The sequence below is a fragment of the Anabas testudineus genome, chromosome 15 (genome assembly GCF_900324465.2).
Source record: "Anabas testudineus chromosome 15, fAnaTes1.2, whole genome shotgun sequence".
Lineage (NCBI taxonomy): Eukaryota > Metazoa > Chordata > Actinopteri > Anabantiformes > Anabantidae > Anabas > Anabas testudineus.
In genome coordinates this window covers 13775115-13792499 of record NC_046624.1, presented here as the reverse complement: position 1 = coordinate 13792499, position 17385 = coordinate 13775115, and the positions used below count along the sequence as shown (strand labels likewise).

Genomic DNA, 17385 nt, shown 5'->3' with positions numbered 1-17385 from the left:
TACTAGAGCAACAGTGACAACGACAACAGTGCTTCTGGTTAGTGAAAAAGTCAAAATAAAAAAAATCACAATCTTGAGTCTCAGTTACAGATTGATTATGAACGTACAAACAAACAATCATTTGTAAACAAATTATTCACACACAGAACTCTAAATCTACAGTGGAAATCTTTTCTCTTTTGGTTATAGTCGTTCGTTTTTAGTTTTAATTCATTGGTGTCATCTTATATAATCCATTTCACTTATGTATATTTACAAAAACCTATCTACTCATATATTCCTTATTTTTCTGAGAGTAGTTTACACTACGATTGGGTTCAATTCGAAACCAAAAACTTTATCTAATAAACGTGTTTCTATCTTTACAACCCTCCTCAAAGTGCAAGACTGTGATGGAGAAAAGTGCTTTAGTCCTGCCAGCAAGTTACTCGACAACTGTGCTCTGCCAGCTTAAACACCGTCATCTTACTATAACATGTTTTCACACATCAAACCATGGCGATGGAGCAAGCACACATCAAAATCTTCCACTTGAAGTGTTCATATCATGATTCGAGCATCACAGCAACGAGTTGGCCACAGAACATGTGAAGCAAAGCATATCGGGCCGAAATCCTGATTGAAGCTACACACAGCAGTGTGGTCTAAAGACAGTTAAGTGCATTTTGTCGCAGATAGCCGCTCCACTCACACTTCCAAGAGATGACAGTTTTAAATCCATTACTTGGCCACAGGAAGAGAATTAACAATAATTATTCAAATGCACCAATTTCAGATAGACAAACATGGCATGGATTATTCTAAGCCTAAATTATAAAAAGGCAACATGTTCACAGCTGTTAGTACTTTCAAATATTCTCATAAATAAATTAAGGGTCTTTAATATAGCCTATGTTTTTACTTTTTGGTTTCTGATGACACCAATGTGAGACCCGGATGAGGCTGGGTGAGAAGGTACAAAAACAAAAATATGATTTTCTCAACATTAAGATTTGTTGCAACATTTGGTTTTCTGGGACGTCTTATACAGTAAGCCCCCAAGGATTTCAGTTTTTACTTCCTGGACCTAAATCTTGCCAAATAATATTATCCAAACCCCTGCCCACTGGCCAAGACTGCACTTGTTGCTTAGCAACACTGGCTTACAGAACATTCAATCAAGGAGACTGTGAACGTCACGGCCGGCGAAGCCAAAGCACAGTCAGCTGCACAAGTAATGCAACAGACAAATATGACAAATTCATCTGGCAATGCCAGCGTTGTTAGTAGAAAAGCATGTTGCAGATTAGATGAGTTATTAGTTTAAAACCCAGAAAACCCACTTTTTCAAGCAGATTCACACAGTATCATCTGTGATCCCACACACGAGCACAAAAGTTTCTCCCAATAGTTTCACAGTTTCGGTTATACAACTGCAAACCTGTTGTTTTGTTTGTAGTTTGTTGGCTGAAAATCAGGACGGATCAGCCCAAGTGATTTTATGACCAATGAAGGAAATTTTAATGCTGTGAGAAATTCCACAGAGACATTTGTTATAGGTAAATTAGTGGCAAAGCACCTTTATCTATAACTGCTTTTGTCTGTGCTCTTCTCACTTGTTTGAGATGAGTGAGGACCTTTTTTAAGAAAATGACACAGAAAAGCAAACCGTCCTCACAAAGCAGATAAACTAAAACTTTACTCTTATTATTTGAATGTGTTTCTCACCAGTCACAATCACTATTTACCGTCATAGAGGCAAACTCATAACTAGGTTTACAAGGCCTTAAAGACACCGGAAACCAAATATGTTTTATTCATTTCTGGGCTATTCCAACGTGTGTTTTTGCGTCACACTGCTGCGTGTGGCTTTGCGTCACCAAACAGTACAGTCTTCTTCTAGTGAGCACCACTATGCAGCAACACAACACATCTGGGTCACAAAAGCCATACATATACATACTCAGGTTCAGTTTCACACACATACACACACATACATACACACATGGCAGTTCCACTTGCTAAATAAATACACAACGAAAGTTTTAAAACCCATCTGGAACAGCAGTCATTTTCACACTGAACAAGAGAACACCACGATCCAGATTCTGTATGCATGCAGCGTGTGAACACACCATGGTCCTGGTTTACTAAGTTTTTGTTACAGGTGTTTTTGCAGAGAGTAAATATCAAGCTACATGTAGCCTTTTAGCCTGACGAGTAGATGTTTTAACACTCACATGGGAGATTTAGGCTCATGTCAATAATTTCACTCTATGACAAGAGTTATAACCTGAAGGTGACATGATTTAGTCTTCATCTCTGCTCGTGACATATCTCCTGCTGACAAATCCTTAGTAAATCTGTGTGGGTAAAAGTTGCAGTTAAGTCATGTGAACCGTCCCATGGCTCATGATTCTCTACTGTGTAGTGTGCAGTCATGTGTTAATGAATATTTACAGTACCACAAAAAACAACTGGAGGAAGAGAGAAATAGGCTTGGCACTGCTTCCGTATTATCACATAGACACAGACCGAAGAGTCTGTACAGCCGTAATGAAGAGTGTGTGGGGTTTGTGTTTATGCGTGTCTGAGTGTGTGTGTGTTTTTGTTGTGTGCTCCTGCTGTCGTCGTCGTCCTCCTCCTCCTCCTCACTGCGTGGGGGAGCAGTCGTCTAGATCCAGCAGCTCTTTGACCAGTCTCTCTCCGAACTGCGCTCGGCTGTAGCGTTTGACCGTGTAGGCGTCAGACATCTTGTAGAGGATGTATGCGTTGTTGATGGCGATGCTGATGCTCAACCAGAACACCTGCTGCCAGGTCTTGTTGGGTTTATGGAAGATAAAGTACCTATGACAGAAAAATACATACTCATTCCACAGTTTCCACACAAAGACCCCATTCAATGAAGGAATAAATGTAACACTCTACTAATACATTTTACAAAGTGAGACTATCTGGCTTTAGTTGAACAGCAGGCCAGCGCAGGTGCCAAAAACAGGATCATGGCACAAAATTCACTGAATAATTTGCTTTGAAATGGAACCAATGTACGATAAAACATCAAATATCTATGTGTGCTGTGCTAAATGTAGTGTGACGGCAGTATAAGTGGAGAAGAGCCAAGTCAACTGATTCAGAAATGTCAGTAACAAGGCAATACATATCGAAGGTTTGCTGCCAAAAGTATACCACGCTTCCTTATTATGGCTATAAAATGCTATAGAATGGCCAAAGAAGCTAGTTTAGAACAACTAAACCATAAATCTATTATCGAAATAATCACTCACTGTCAATACCAGACTGTAACTAAAGACGTGTATCATGGGGAATCAAATGCTTTTTTATACATACTTGCTGTACTTGTCGTCATATTTGCAGATGTAACTGAGGTGAGCTGCAAAGGCCTCCACAGCCAAAGGACATGGGATCTCCCCACTTTTCCTCTTAATGATCATACCTGCCAAACACACACGCACACACACACACACACACACACACACACACACACACACACACACACACACACACACAAACATCACAAACTGAGATTGAGAGATATCTTTCTGCCAGACTGTGCGATCACCTGGCCGGCAGCCTCTTTGTTTTTTAGTTTGTGCATATTTATTCTTTGGTACCTGGAGGGCCTTTTAGCATAGCAGACATTTGGACTCACAGCAGGAAACACACACTCACAGCAGGTGTAACAAATGATATTAACAATGCCTCTGTTTCCTTTAAGTCCCAGTAAGCCGCGTGTGAGTCAGCATGAACAATCCCACTTTTATACATTGTTCTTGCCTTAAAAAAATATCTGCTGCTCTGTTTTAAAATACAGTTTCAGCAATATTAAGTATAATCCAGCTATACAATTATGCTTTCTTTTGTACATTTTAATATGGCGTCTTTAAAACCTTCATGATAAGAAAGAAATGTATTTATGAGTGAGATCCCAGCTATTCTGTTAACCTTGAGGTGGAGTGAAAAACACACACAGAAGTGAAAAAAAATCAATATTGGATAATCACAGTTTAACTGATCTGGGGAGTCGGTTTCACGCTCATCATTCACAAAACTCTCAGACACGCTGGAGCTCTTCAACTAGATGTAAAACCTAACAAAACATTTGTTTAATTGGGAGTGGATTATGCTATAAGAAGAGGTGAGTATCGGGATCCTGGTGCCTCCTGGAGATGGATTATGATGGATTAGAAATTATTTATTTTCCCTAATGCGAATACTGAATGATGAGCCAATTTCACCTGATTGTAACGTAGATCCAGTAAAAAACATATCTTAAGTTGATTATTGCTAACGATGACATGTATAAAGTACATTAGTGCATGAGGAAAACAGCTTCTTCACCTTGTTTTGTTGGGGAGTAAGCGTTGGTGAGGAACCTGAAATGTCCCTTGTTGTACCAGCTGATCAGCGACATGCTGCCTTTCATCATCACCCGTGATTGGCCGCGCTGCGCTGGCGTCGAGCTGCACACCAGCATGTTCTGTGGAAGGCCTGTACAGTCGCTCTTCCTGGTGCTCAGCAGACCACAGCAATAGATATCTGAAGAAGACGAAGACAAAATACAAAGACGTGATGTGACAACTCTTACTAGAACTTAGTAATACATATTTTACAAACAAGAATGTGTTAAATTGGGCTCTGGGGAAACTGCAGCAGGCATTTTTGTTTTATAGACCAGACCTTTATTCAATGAATTGAGAAAATGAAGACCTGGTATTGATTTGTTGATTATTTTATGGACAGATAATTATCCAGAAACTATTTTGATTATATATAATGTATATATTTGAGTTTTTGCTCAGACACAACAAGCAACTTGTTTGTGTTTTCTTAGATTAAACCATGAAATGATTCATTTAAAAAAAATAATTGTTGCTCGCGGTGTTACTTTACTCCATCCCCTGCATTAACGTCTGTGTTTCTTGTGCATTCTGCTTCTAGATTGAACAAAAACTCACAGAATAAATTAGTGTGAACTGTCTCTCACAGCTGCCCTACTTCTTTTCTTCTTCGGTTGTCTTTCCACTCCTTTCTAACATGGATGAGCAGTGGTAAAACAATCGTGTGGCTGACTGCTGCTGATTTGTTAATGTTCTCAATTTGGAGCATGGCCCCTATCTGTGTAGTACAGTGTGTGAGTGTGTCCACACATTACTGCAAGGCAATTAACTCTGCTAATTAATCCATGAAGATAAATTTGAAAGAAAAATATCAGGCAGTGCCTTTCTGAGCTCAGAACTCAGTTTTCGGTGCCGTGTGGTAGCTTCACCCACTTAGGACAACAAAATATTGATTATATCTCTCTGCACTTGTTTTTCTTTACTCGCACTGCAGCTCTGCTCAGTTGAGTTTAAAATTGCTCCTCATCTGTAATTGTGAGAGCGATTTTTTCAATGTCCAGGTTGTGTTGATGGTATCATCAAAGCCTCCTGAGCTGTACAGCCGAATATTTCTTCTCTGCCTCTTTTCTAGCCTCTTGTGACAAGATGAAACTGTCTCCTAGTATTACTACAAAAGAAAACAGGTCACTGAAGAGGATTAAAATGTGGCTCACCCTGCCACAGTAGGATTATATTTTCAAAATAAAATACGTCCTTGCAGCAATAATCTTAAAAATCAGAGCTCTATTTTAAAGATGGATATCCGCATAAATATCAAACATTCCCACAATGAAAATATCGGTCAGCTGTGGTGATAAAAAGTGTAAGTAAGGGATAATTCAAGCCTCCACTGTACCTGTAATGTAATGTGAATGTAAAAATGCAAAAACATGACATGAATTCACACAATGTGAAATCTCAGTTGAAGGGGATACTCAGCACACTGTCTTACTCTCCGTGCTGTTTAGCTCGAGGCTGTTGATCTTGACAACATGATTAAAAATAAACAAACAAATAAAAAATGTAAAAAGGCAGGGAGATGAGATGAGAAATATAAATCTGTCCACAAAAGCAGAAAACGAGCGAGGAGGGAGATAACTAGGAAGATGATGAGATGTTTTATTCAGGCAGCCTCACCAACAGCTATAATATCGGCTGTAGTAGTTTGTTTGTGTACCTTGTTTACTGAATTCAGTGAAAAGGCTGAGGCTTGTGATGGACGGTCCAGTGAAGATGATTGTGTTCTTGCCGGAGATGTTCTGGCAGAGCTGCTTGGCCACAAGACTGTGGAGCTGAGGCTTATTCTTCAAGGTGGCCAAACCATCTGTGCCCTGGCCCTCCTTCAGATGGACTGAGATCTGCAGAGGGAGGGAAAGACATAACATCTGCTGTAGATCAGACAGAAAGGAAACTACAGTTTTATTAAGATAGGTTGTCCTCTTCATGAGAAAACCCTTCAGCCAGAATAAATCCTGTAGAAGCTGCAGTGTCTTACTTTGCTTTTCTTAAAGTTAAGAAATATTACATATCATATTGATATTGAGTGACGTGCACTTCCCCTGAAGCCCTCAATAGCTCCTCAAATGATCCTCGATATCTTTTGCTACTAAGGCACAAGTTCTTATGAAGCAATCCATTATCAAATATACATATACACAACAAACACAACCACACACAGCTCCTCCTCTGCTGTTGTTCATCAACTCTCAGGCATTAGCCTGATTAGCCTGCATCTACGTCAGGCGTGTAGCCGTTAAGTGGTGACTCCACGTGTCTCCGTGTGTGTGTGTATCCCTGTGTGTTGCCCTGGCTTAATGGAATCGCATTGATTCGCTCCATTAACTTGTTTTATTTCTTAGATTTTTTTTTCTTCCCTCGACACAATTCATTTAGAAAGAGAAGATCTCAGACACCCGTCGGTGTACAGCAGACTGAGTTACTGCCAAATGGCCACAGTCGGTGTGAATGCTAATGCTTATTTGTTAAATGGATGAGATAATGGAACATGGCTTTTAATGACAGAGCCTGTGATGCTTCTTGCACACAAGCCGTTTTACACAGTAAATTAGGGATTACCATCAATGAGATGAATAGTTGGATTTATTAGTTACATCATTTCAACCAGAAACAACTAAAAGAAGGAAAACAGACAATTATAATTCTGATCGTGGTTTTATTTCTACCCACTAATGTAATTTTGGACCTCACCCAAGCTAAAGAAGGAAACACTTCCCTGCTGGATAGTCTTATGCCTGAGATATATCTTTGTATTTATGGATTCTGTTTTATTAAATTGCTGTAAATCCAATTTCTCCAAAAGCCTGTTTAATTTTGTCCTTGGACAGGTCATTTTCAAACCTGAATAAGCATACACCAGTATATGTTGACAGTCCTTATAGTGAGTGGGTGACATGTTACTGTTATATTACAAGTACCTGTGTACGGAGACCTTGAGAGTGACACAGTTAGAGCGTAGAGAGCAGAGGATAAGAAGCAAATGTTTAAGTGCTGATACTGCAGTTTCCTGGGTGTCACTAAAGCTGTAGTCATCATCACTGAACTGCACTTCAGTAAATACAATAGTAAGTGGATGCACAATGGTTTATGCTGTTTTTTCAGCCTTCAGTTCGGCCCGTTGCTGGTTTAAGCTGCACAAGCACTGTTTATAAGGTTAAGAGCTCAGCAGCCATTTATTTGTAGCAGTTATCACATTATGATTGTATCAGTGGTTCCCATGGCCTTTTAATAGGTTTTTAACAAGTAAGTAATATACTGAGAATCACAGCCGTGCTGACAACAGCGGTTTCCGTCACCAGCGAGTGGAGCTCCACTGCTAAATCATTCAGCGACAGTTGGGGTTTCTGTATTTGATTTGCTCAAACATGGTCACAGTCTTCATGACACTATGATAAAAACATGTTATCACTTAAACAACCTGCAGTTTAGGAGTTGGTAACAAATTCTAGAAAATAGTATGGCAGTTGTGGTTTCTATTTTCTTTCCTCTGTGATGCCCTCCACAATGCTTTGACTGGTCTGACAGTCCTCGTGTAGCGCCAGGCCTCGGTTAAATGGTGTCATTATGTAAGCAAAGCAGTGTAGGAGTGGAGGTTGGAGTAAGGGCAAGGTTGTTAGCGAGCAAAGCAGCTCTGTCTGTGATGTCAGCCAGCTGGAAAATCTGACAACAACATATCTTTATACTGCATAAAATGTTAAATGTTGGTGAAGATCAAAGTCTCAAGATTTCTGCCATGAAGTTTAAAAGCATAAAATAATGATTATAAAAACTTTAGAGCAATTTTATACTCTTCATCTCTTCACTCTCTCTTCTTCTTCTTTGCACCTTTTTTTTTTTTTTTACAAGGGAGACATGAAACAACTGTGATCACTGCCGCTCTCCACTTGTCTCAAGCACACCGAGTGTTGCATGCTGCTACCTGACAGATGAATCCGGTGGAGGTGCACTGTCGAACCCAGAGGCTGAACTTCCTCTTCTTCCTCTTCCTCAGCTCTCTTTCTGTACAGGTAGTGATGAACACTGGATCCTCATCTATCAAGGGCTCGTGGAGAGCCTGGAAACACAGGTAACGTTACTGTGAATGTGAGTTTGTCTTTGTACGTTTTATATAAACATATCACAACTAAAGTACGAGTAGGAGGTGGTATTGGAAAAACAATGTGAAAGAAAAGTATTTTGTGTGAGAGATATTAGATGTGACACTACAGCTAAGGGCAAGATAAGAAAAAAAGGCAGCCAACTGAACATCCTAACAAGTCTTGAATGTGTTAAATGTTATATTGTAGAGAGAAGAAAAACATGGTCTATTACCACTTCTACATTTTTCTATTGTTTTGCATTCACTGTATACGTTATCCCCCCAGGGTACATTTCCTTATGACTGACCTACATCTTCCTTTACATAACCACTGGAAAAAATATCTGTGATTTACTATTCTGACTATGAAAAATAAACAAAATGAAAAATACATCTAGAGGAATAGATAAAACCTGACTGTAACACTGTGCTAAAGTAGAGAAAAAAATGTGTTTAGTTCTGCAGGCTGTTCTCAACTTGAGTGTAAATGTGGCATGGGGAAAACCAATTTTCCTTAAATAGGACGGAGAATAAAAACATAAAAATATAATAAAAGAGACTTTTTTGATTCACCTCTGAAATAATTGCTTACAAGTACTACTACTACATATTTTGCTCTGTATATTTAGTGTTTCCTGAATCTATTCACTGTCTCTAAATAGTTTGGATGGTTCAGATCTGAGGATATATTTCCAATTTAGGATTGGAAAAAGCTTAAAAAAAAAAAAAAAAAAAAAAAAAAAAAAGCATTTCAGAACACACACACACACACACACACACACACACAACAGAGGATTTTCTAACCCATTCCTGGACAATAACCGGCTTATTACAACTCTTTGTTGACCATTTTCCACACGATAAATATTTGCCTTTCAAATTTCCCTCGGCTCTCCCTTCCTCTGGTGTCTCCCCTGCCTCCATCGTAATTTGACTAAAGTTGAACTGTGACGCGACCAACAGCTCTCTCCCGCTCTATGGACCAACAGCAATATTTCCCAGTCAAATATGGAGATGGTTTACACATGTGAAAACTGATAGAGCTTTATATCCTTAGGATGGATGCTATCACTCAAAGCAGACTGACCCTTTAGGAAATATGTTACCCTGTAGCTGCCACACATTAGCACGACAGCTATTGCTTCACTTGGTATAAGATAATAAGATATTTATTACTTAACTGCAGAAAACGAGGTTATATTTGTACATGAATGCTTGGAGTAAACGCTTTGCCTTGTTCACACTAATCATTTATTGTAAAAAGAAAGGGGGGAAATTCATTTATCCACGACACAGGACACAGTTCTGTGAGGATTGGGACAAATGCGCTTAAAGATTTTAAACTTGCAAATAAATACAAAGCAGCATCAACAGATCATCACAGCGACTACTAAATTGTAAGGCTGACACAGAAAATGCTAGTATTAGGCATCTTGTTTAATTTGAATTAAATTTCCTGTTCTTGTTAACATTTCATTTATTTCATTTCATCATTTAAATTCACTTCCTGAAAATGTTTCGTCAATTTATGAGCCTAATCACATCAATCGATTAGAACCAAACAAATGATGAAGATTATAATTTCCTTCCTTCCCTTCTTGCTTTCGTGTCCGTCATGAAATGAGTAAATGACTTTTCAACTATCTGCAGAGCAACAGTTTCCGTCTGTGCCTCTCTGTCTATTTGGACTAACTCCCTGCCCCTGGCACAGAAAACCAACAGATAAAACAAACTGGCCTAGATTCACATGAACCCTTCTACAGCTAGAGACACGCAAACACGCTGTCTGACGACCAGCCTGCCCTCATTGTATCAGTCATTTTTAGATCTAAGTGAATACAGAGCTTTAGCATCAAACCATATTTCACCAAACCCCCAATTAATGCACATCACCTTCTACATTTTTACTGTTCTAATGGTGACATTACACAGCAGAGCGAGGTGTGGATGTGATACGAGGACTGTATTCCCAAATACATCACCTTTCAAAATAAAACTGATGCTAAAGCACTTGATTTTTTTAGAAATAACTTACTTCTCCTATCTATCAACTCGTGGCTACCTGCTTGTAGCTAGATTTTGGATATGATGGGTGATCTTTTGTTATTACTAAAGAAGGGCAAGTAGTCAAATGTAGAAAGCCCTTAAAGGATGTGGATACAGCAAAGTGTCCTCCAATAACAAGCCAAGCAGTCTAAAATTGACATTTAATTTCTGTGGCACCATTTTCATGAGTCACTGGTGTTTTACAAAGGGTAAATCCAAGCCGAGCTGCACATGGACAATCAGCAGAAAATAACACACTAGGGTTAATTTTTCATGAAGTATAACGCCACAACACTGGGCGCTGTTGTCATTCTTTTTTACATGATTTCCATCAGTTTGAGGGAAAACAATTTGTGTGATTGCGCTCTCTCGCTGCTCAGGCAGAACACTTTTCTTTCCTGTTGTTTTCTTTCTCTGCAATCACATACAGATAATATAGTAATCACTTTGGACAAAAGCATAGCGATGATATGGAAATGTTGGCTTGATTTAAATCAGGCGGTTTATTCATGGGGCCTTTTCAAATCATCATTGCTGCTGTTTATCTGGAGAAGAAAGAAAATCTGGAGCTGAATAAAGTCCAGACCACCAAAAATAGAGCAGCAACGCCGGTGCTCCACTGCCCCAGTTGCATAAATGTGGATCTAATGCATCCAGTGCAATGGAAATGAAGTCGATCTTACCCACAGCACAACTTGCTGTATAGAAGTTTTTTAAACTAAGATTACTTATGGGAGATATTTAGGTGATATGCCCTATTTCAGGAGCAAATTCCTTCCCATTTTAAGTTTTAGGTAACTCCTTGGCGTGTATATATGAATACACCTAAAATAAAACAGTATCTACACCGTTTTCCATAGCGTATGCTTATTTAAACCTAAACGACTCCGATAACTGTCTCAACTGCACAGCTACGAACCTGTGTCTGTGAAGGTCTGAAGGTGCAGCTGAACGACTGCTGCAGCGAGTCCAAGAAGGGCTGGATCTTGTACAGGCCCTGGTTGCTTCCCTGTGACGGCCGGAAAGCCACGATGTGGAAGTACTTGAGGATCTTCTCAAAACGTGCCTGGCTCATTTTCAAGGCGATGCTGCGGTTGCTGAAGAAACCTGAGCTCCAGATGCTGAGCACTGACTCACAGCGGTGCACACTGGTGGAGGTGACAAACCCCAGGAATGCCTTCATCTCCTGGGCTGTGACTGGACGCCAGCCTTCGTCTGACCCAAAACGCTCCTGGAACTTCTTGGCGTACATATTTGTCTGGGTGACCATGTTTTGGATGCAATTGTCCGGGACAAAGAGCTGGAAGAAGTCTAGGGCTGTGGCGGTGTCTGGCATCTTCTGAGCCGGGCCTGGATCAAGACAGGACAGGAAAAGAAGTGAAGCATTGTGAGAGAGGACAACAGCGAGATTGAGAGTCCCACATGGGCTAACTCACTGACACGACTGTCACTTAATCCCAGTTGTTAAACTTTGGCCACAAGCCTTCAATTTCACTGACTTTGCTGAATAAAATGTTCTCAGCTGTAAGACACAAAACTGAATTTTGTTGAGTTGTCACTGTCAAGACTGTGTGGGATGCATACAATTTGTTCTTTGCTTAACTAAACAACTACATGATTAACTCACGAGAACAGAGAAAAGTCTATTACAGTAGTCCTACAGTATATTTTACATTCACATATTGTTTAATCACTGGATTTAAATGAGTCAGAGCAGCCCTGGTGTGAACGTCAAAAGCCCAGGGCAGCAGTTTAAAGTTTAAACTAAATGACAGCCACCACACTGTGAGGCTTGTCACACTGTGGCATTTCTAAGCTTGCTAAAGGTTTCATTGTCTCTTTACTTTAGAGTAATGGCCGGCTATCCGTCAAAATCATTTTCTGATGTGATCTGTCAAGACATGACTGGAATTAATGTTGTTTAAACAGCAATACAATGACATGTTTAATGAAATAATAATGAAGGCACCGAAACCCAGGGACTTGCAAACACACATAGAGAGAGCATGCACTGTCATATGAAATAATTGAAGAGGTGACTCAAGAAATTGCAGCTAAGTTCACTTAAAGTAATAGAAAAACAACTACTAGTGTTTTTCTATTACTAGTGTGGATAAACAAATGCAATTATTGAATTCAATGGATAAAAGCAATATTTCAATAGTGAAATACTTGGTAATCATAAATGATAAGATGACACGAAATACTTCAGCTTACTTACTAAGTGACACTTATGTCTCATTTAAAGGCTTCTTCTCTGGAGCTTAATGTTGTGAATTGAGGAATATAGTAAAAACACAAGGCAGCGCCTGGGTGGAAGTATTTGTTCTGGTAAATTACAGATTTTCTCTGAGGTTGTTGGCTCTATGAGAGAGAATTTGGACACAGAGCAAAGCAACTTCAGGCTCAATTGAACAGCACAATCTCATTATCTCTGAACAACGTAGAACAAGGATTTCACTTTATCTAGTCTTCCTTTATCTAGTCTTGAGTGGCTAAGTGCAACCAAAATAATTAAGCTTCTGTATTTTAATGTCAAGTTTAAAGTAATATGTACTCATACAGTGGTAAAAAAAAAAAAAGAGTAGAGCATGGCCACACAGCCAAGACAGCAGATGTAGCAGGGCATAGCTCAAAATCCACTCATTTGCATTCCATTAGACTTGAAAGCTGAATTTTAAATCCTGTGTGACTCCATAAAAACATCAGAGATTGAAATGTACGGTCCATCCAGGAAAAATGGCTCACCTCAGCTGAGGAGGAAGCCAAAAACACAACCCCAATCCGAATTCTTCATTTTATGGATAATGGAATTGTTTCATCTGCAGCTGAACAAATATAACCCTCATCCATTTATTTCTCTTTATACATCCCTGCCAGCTGATCGCCAGTCCAGCCCGTATCACTCATATCATTTCCATAACTCTACTTTATATTAGTGTTCAGCTACAAGGACGCTCTGAAATATCAAATTCCCACATTACAAGACTCCACCTACACTGCATGTAATCCCAAATGATCCCTCACAGTAATCAGCTGTTATAGTATTTCTATTGTTGAGGTAAAGTATCTACAGTCATGTGCTGAAGAATGCGTAGAAAGTATTATTTGAGCTCTAGGTAGATGAAATAGCTTTAAGAACATTTTCCAAACAAACGATGATATTTTGACTTAAAGGCTTTTCTATGACTAATTTCTGCAGCAGTGAAATATACCAAACTGAATACAACACTATAATGATGACAATTTTCTGATTGTAATATACAGTATATTATATTTAGAATTAAGCCAAATCACATGTAAAATGATGTGTTGTGCTGCTATACATTATACTGAACTGTGCACAAAAATAATATTGCTAGTTTTAATTATATTGTACTGAAACCTACTACTTAAAGCTAGTACTCAGCTACTATGATGACTCAACAAGAATAATATTAATATATTTCATTCATCTCTTTAGGGAAACCTATGTTGGACAGCTAACAGACAGTAGATGGCGTTACTACGAGGGGATTTCAGTGCCTTATCCAAAGCCACCTACGAATGATGAGTTGAACCACTGACCTTGAACACAACTTCTCTACCAACTTGTCAAAATTAGCATTTTATTCATAAAACACGCTACATACACTTCCTTTAATCTGCCCATATTATGCTGCTTCTCTGGGGGCTTATAAAACAGGTTATTGAAGTTCCCTAAATGTGCTTGTACACTGTCACGCTGCAAAGCTGTGTAGATTTTGAGTTTTGCATAATATGGGCACTTTAAGTGTCAACAGACCACTATGGAAATATATAATCTTTTATCTTGTGTCAAGCACATCTTATTTTTTTATGTCATACTTATACTTATACTTATACTAATGTTTATTTTATTTTATTTTGGCCTGTGTGTAGAAGTCCCACTGTAATCCTAAAAGGCAACATTCAGAAATATAAACAGATGAACTGACATATGGAGTACCAGTAATCTATCAGATTATCAGATTTTAATTCCCTTTCACATCATTGAAAGGTAGTTATATAATCTGAAATGTGGATGTACTCTTCATAATCCCCGACTTGGTCTTTTGCCACTTGCTGCACACTGCAGGGGAAATCTCATGAGATGAAGATGAAGTGTTTATGTAAGTCAGAAAAACAGCATAGTTTCAAAAAAAATCGGAAGTTTCAAAACCAAAGAGCAGTTTACACAAAACAAAAAATACAACACATAGAGCAGATTGAATCTTTGAGAGTTTGCATGAGGTTGACTTGATGCTTTCTGACGCTGGCTGATGATTTATGTACGGGGCGCCCGTTCCGCAGGGAGCAGAGCTGTCACATCAGCACTGCGTCTGTGTCACAACTTTCACCGTCAGAGAAATGACAGACAGAGAAATGGACAGAGAGACAGACAGGCAGATGACAAAAGGGCAGTCAGACAGGTGGGCCGATAAATGGACAGATGGATGAAAAAATATCACTTATGATATTAAGTGACGTTTAACCAAATTAAGTAGGGACACATTTATAAAGATACGCTGATGCTCAGTCTGCCTTTACTGTTCAGACTGAATAAATCAAAGTTTGATCTTTATTTCTTTAGGACTGACGCGTGATTAGTCTCCCTGGACTGTATCCATCCAGCCAGGCTGCGCTTAATAACCTGCACCCTGTCACAGGGTGTCGGGACCACACCCACACTAGCTGTGCTTGTTCAAACAGGCACTAACTGTATTTTAACAAACCAGACAAGAGTAGACAGACACACCTGCTGTCTCCCTGGCTTAAGTCAACAAAGGCAAACAGACCAGAACAGAGGGAAGGTGTGGAGGCACAGAACATCCTGAAACCTTTATATTGCGGAAGACACTCTCATGGTACCTCAGCTCAGCTCATTTTGGTTTCAGTTAACTGAAAACACATAAAGTCTGAATCATGTATAGATGAAAACAGACCTGGTTTGGGTTGTCAAAACGAATCTTCTTTGCCTACGACATTTAAGATTCATCCCTTAAAACAGCTTTCTGCTCAAGTAAAAAGGAACCACACCAAAGAAACCGTTTCTAGTGGTTTCTTGACATTTAAGCTACAGTGAATTTTGTGCTATGTAATTTTTTTTTTACTCATATCTCCTACAGCCATATGCTGTGCATTTCCACCAATTATCTTTACTTCAGCTGAGGAGGAGAAAAAAATCCAAATCAAGCCTGTCAGAAAGGGAATGCACAACAAACACAAATCCCTTATAAACACTGAACAGTGTGGTAGACAAATTGATAAAAACTGTATTTGCTAGCAGTGGGTTAAAGATGCTGCTTTTAGGAGGAAGAGATACACAGCAGTGTGGATGCATTGTGCTTTTTAACTGTCACGACTCACACACAAGCACACAATTGTTTCCTGTTCACACAAATCGGAAGAGAACCAACTAAGGCTGCTTTCAGCTGGAGTATTATGAGGACACGGGTCAACATATCTGCATGTATTCCACATACATTCATTTAATGTGTGTGTATTTCCCATGCATGTGCAGAGCCAGGAGAGATAGCACGCTGTTTCTCTGAATCAAACAGCAGGTCTCTCTCTGTCTCTCTCTATGCAATGCCCTGAAACACACAGGACAGCATGTGTGCCACAGCACCAAAGGGGGAAGTATCAAAGGCTAAGCGTTTGCCATTAACTTGGTAGAGCAATTAATGATGCACTGTCATGCTTCTGTCTGTCACACACCCATTGGTAAGGAGGATGGGACCATGCAGACAAATGAAAATTAAACAAGCATCCAGTTGTGCCAAAGCCTTTTGTGTGCAGTTTTGGCACCAGACAGAGACCCACAGCAGTGGCCTGGCTGACCTGAAAAACATGAACTGCATTATTTCTGTCTGTCTCCATCCCATCACTTCACACCCACGGGCAATTCTTCCCCACTGTACAAATGACCTTATTCATCTTGTCATGCATCTCACCATATGTCTCTTTGTACGGCGGCACCGTGACATCCTGCAGAGTCTCCATCCAGCCCTCCTCCTCTGCCTGACTACGGGACAGGGCGCCCGGGGGACCGGCGCCGCTGGTCCCGCTGCCCCCTCCTGCTCCCCCGCTGTGTCCGCTCTCCTTCTCGCCCCGTTTTTGGTGGTGCTGCTGCTGCTGCTGGTCCTCCTCGCCTACCTCAGCTATGTAGTTGTCTGAGTCGGAGTCCCCGGAGGTGCTGTAGAAGGGATTGTCGCTGCTATCGTCCCCGGACTCGCCGAACACGTCGTCGGATATCTGCAGGCTCTCGTACCGGGAGCGGGCCGCTTCCAGGAGAGACAGCGCCTTCCGCCCGCACTCCGCCATCTCTCTGTGTAGTGATGCTCTATTTCCCCCTTTCTCTGTCTTCAGCGATGTGCAAGTGATCACGATCTGCAAGAAAAGGGAGGTGTTCCCTTTATGGTGGCGGCTACACCTTCCCCTATCTCAGGCTATGGAGTATGATCCACCCGCCAGCCTCTGGTGCGGAGCCGGGTGGAGAGAAGCGTGTGGATCCGAGGAGAGCTGTCCGCTTCAAGGGTACTGAAATATTTCCGCCTCCTCGCTCAGCCTACAGCGCTGCGTACTGGGCGAAATCATCAATAGTTACAACACAGCATCCGGGTTGAGAGACCAGCGATTTCTCCACACACACACACACACACACACACACACACAGAGAAATAGAGAAGTGGCTGCAGCCGCATCACCTGACAGCGTGGCCCTGCCCTGCGTCCAATAAGATGCTTTTTCTAAACCTAAACTCAGAGAAAAGCGGCTCACGGAGGCTTAAATTATGAAATGAATGTAAATGAAAATAGTATTTATGAAAATAAATGCAATTTAACCACATTGGATTAATATATA

The 17385-nt window shown here is 40.3% G+C and overlaps 1 protein-coding gene across 1 annotated transcript; it reads right to left on the bottom strand.

Moving 5' to 3' along the window:
- Positions 1-301: 301 nt before the first annotated feature.
- pgbd5 (piggyBac transposable element derived 5) lies at positions 302-17184 on the bottom strand. Its single transcript, XM_026355188.1, has 7 exons — positions 16476-17184; positions 11441-11871; positions 8317-8451; positions 6058-6238; positions 4342-4539; positions 3331-3436; positions 302-2826 (listed from the first exon to the last, which is right to left on the bottom strand). The coding sequence occupies exons 1-7, from the start codon at positions 16843-16845 to the stop codon at positions 2631-2633; spliced, it is 1617 nt and encodes a 538-aa protein (XP_026210973.1). The 5' UTR covers positions 16846-17184; the 3' UTR covers positions 302-2630.
- Between the last annotated feature and the right edge of the window lie 201 nt (positions 17185-17385).

Excerpts from the sequence above, each read along its gene's own strand:
- pgbd5 (XM_026355188.1), bottom strand. The coding sequence starts at position 16,845 with ATGGCGGAGTGCGGGCGGAAGGCGCTGTCTCTCCTGGAAGCGGCCCGC. Across the intron at positions 11,872-16,475 it reads GCCGTACAAAGAGACATATG|GCCCGGCTCAGAAGATGCCA; the intron begins GTGAGATGCATG and ends GTCTTGATCCAG. Across the intron at positions 8,452-11,440 it reads TCAGACCTTCACAGACACAG|GCTCTCCACGAGCCCTTGAT; the intron begins GTTCGTAGCTGT and ends CTGTGTTTCCAG.